Genomic DNA, 782 nt, shown 5'->3' with positions numbered 1-782 from the left:
ACCACTGAGCTATGTCACATCTGATGATAAAGTACGTGCTTATTTATGGGCACGCGGATGCATAAAGGTATCACTTTCACACGTGTATTTTATAGGAAAGACTACAAGAATACAAACGTCTAATGACTGTGGGCCGAGTCCAAGGCATTGAGAGCTACATCCTGGACCCTGCTGAGACCAAGAAATTGTACCCGCTCATGAACGTTGACGATCTGGCTGGTACATTGTATTGCCCCGGAGACGGTGAGTTTTCTTTTAGTAAGTTTTATATATCATTTTCATAAGCAAATCTCTCTCTCTTTCCCCCCTTTATTAATTAGGTTAAAGAAATGTCACTGTAAGATCTATCTTAAAACATGTTATACTTTTCATGTGAACTTCTAAGATAGCATTTCATCTACTAACCATTTGAAAGTCTGAATGGTACATGTAAATGGAATATCATGGATGTTGCACGCACCATTTTGACGGTGATGAGGATCGATGCACAGAATTGGCAAAGGCGATAACAATACATCGATGATTGAAAATTAGCAATTCTGATACATCGATTCTTCGTAGATAGTACACGTATCGCCGATACATCATCGCCGATACCTTATTCTAAGAAAATATCTCATATGATATATAGATATATCATTGGGAAGTTGCAGCAGAAAAGTGTATTGCAAACCTGTGTATTCTTACGTGGATCTATTAATTTCATCAGAAAAAATACTAATGACTTCTATAGCACAGTAACAATAATTGCACTTGTATGTGAGAGGGGCGTTCATGATACT

The 782-nt window shown here is 37.6% G+C and overlaps 1 protein-coding gene across 5 annotated transcripts in view; it reads left to right on the top strand.

Moving 5' to 3' along the window:
- The window catches only part of LOC119589291 (sarcosine dehydrogenase, mitochondrial-like), a 22,594-nt gene extending 22,295 nt beyond the window's left edge, over positions 1-299 (top strand). For all 5 annotated transcript variants that reach the window (XM_037937913.1, XM_037937914.1, XM_037937911.1 and 2 more), the window contains exon 6: positions 96-299. In XM_037937913.1, the coding sequence (XP_037793841.1) occupies positions 96-284 (189 nt within the window). In that variant the 3' untranslated portion in view covers positions 285-299. The remainder of the gene's footprint in view (positions 1-95) is intronic.
- Positions 300-782: the final 483 nt, after the last annotated feature.

Source organism: Penaeus monodon, chromosome 25 (genome assembly GCF_015228065.2).
Source record: "Penaeus monodon isolate SGIC_2016 chromosome 25, NSTDA_Pmon_1, whole genome shotgun sequence".
Classification (NCBI taxonomy): Eukaryota; Metazoa; Arthropoda; class Malacostraca; order Decapoda; family Penaeidae; genus Penaeus; species Penaeus monodon.
The sequence above is the reverse complement of the archived record's forward strand: the minus strand, read 5'-3'. Positions and strand labels throughout refer to the sequence as shown.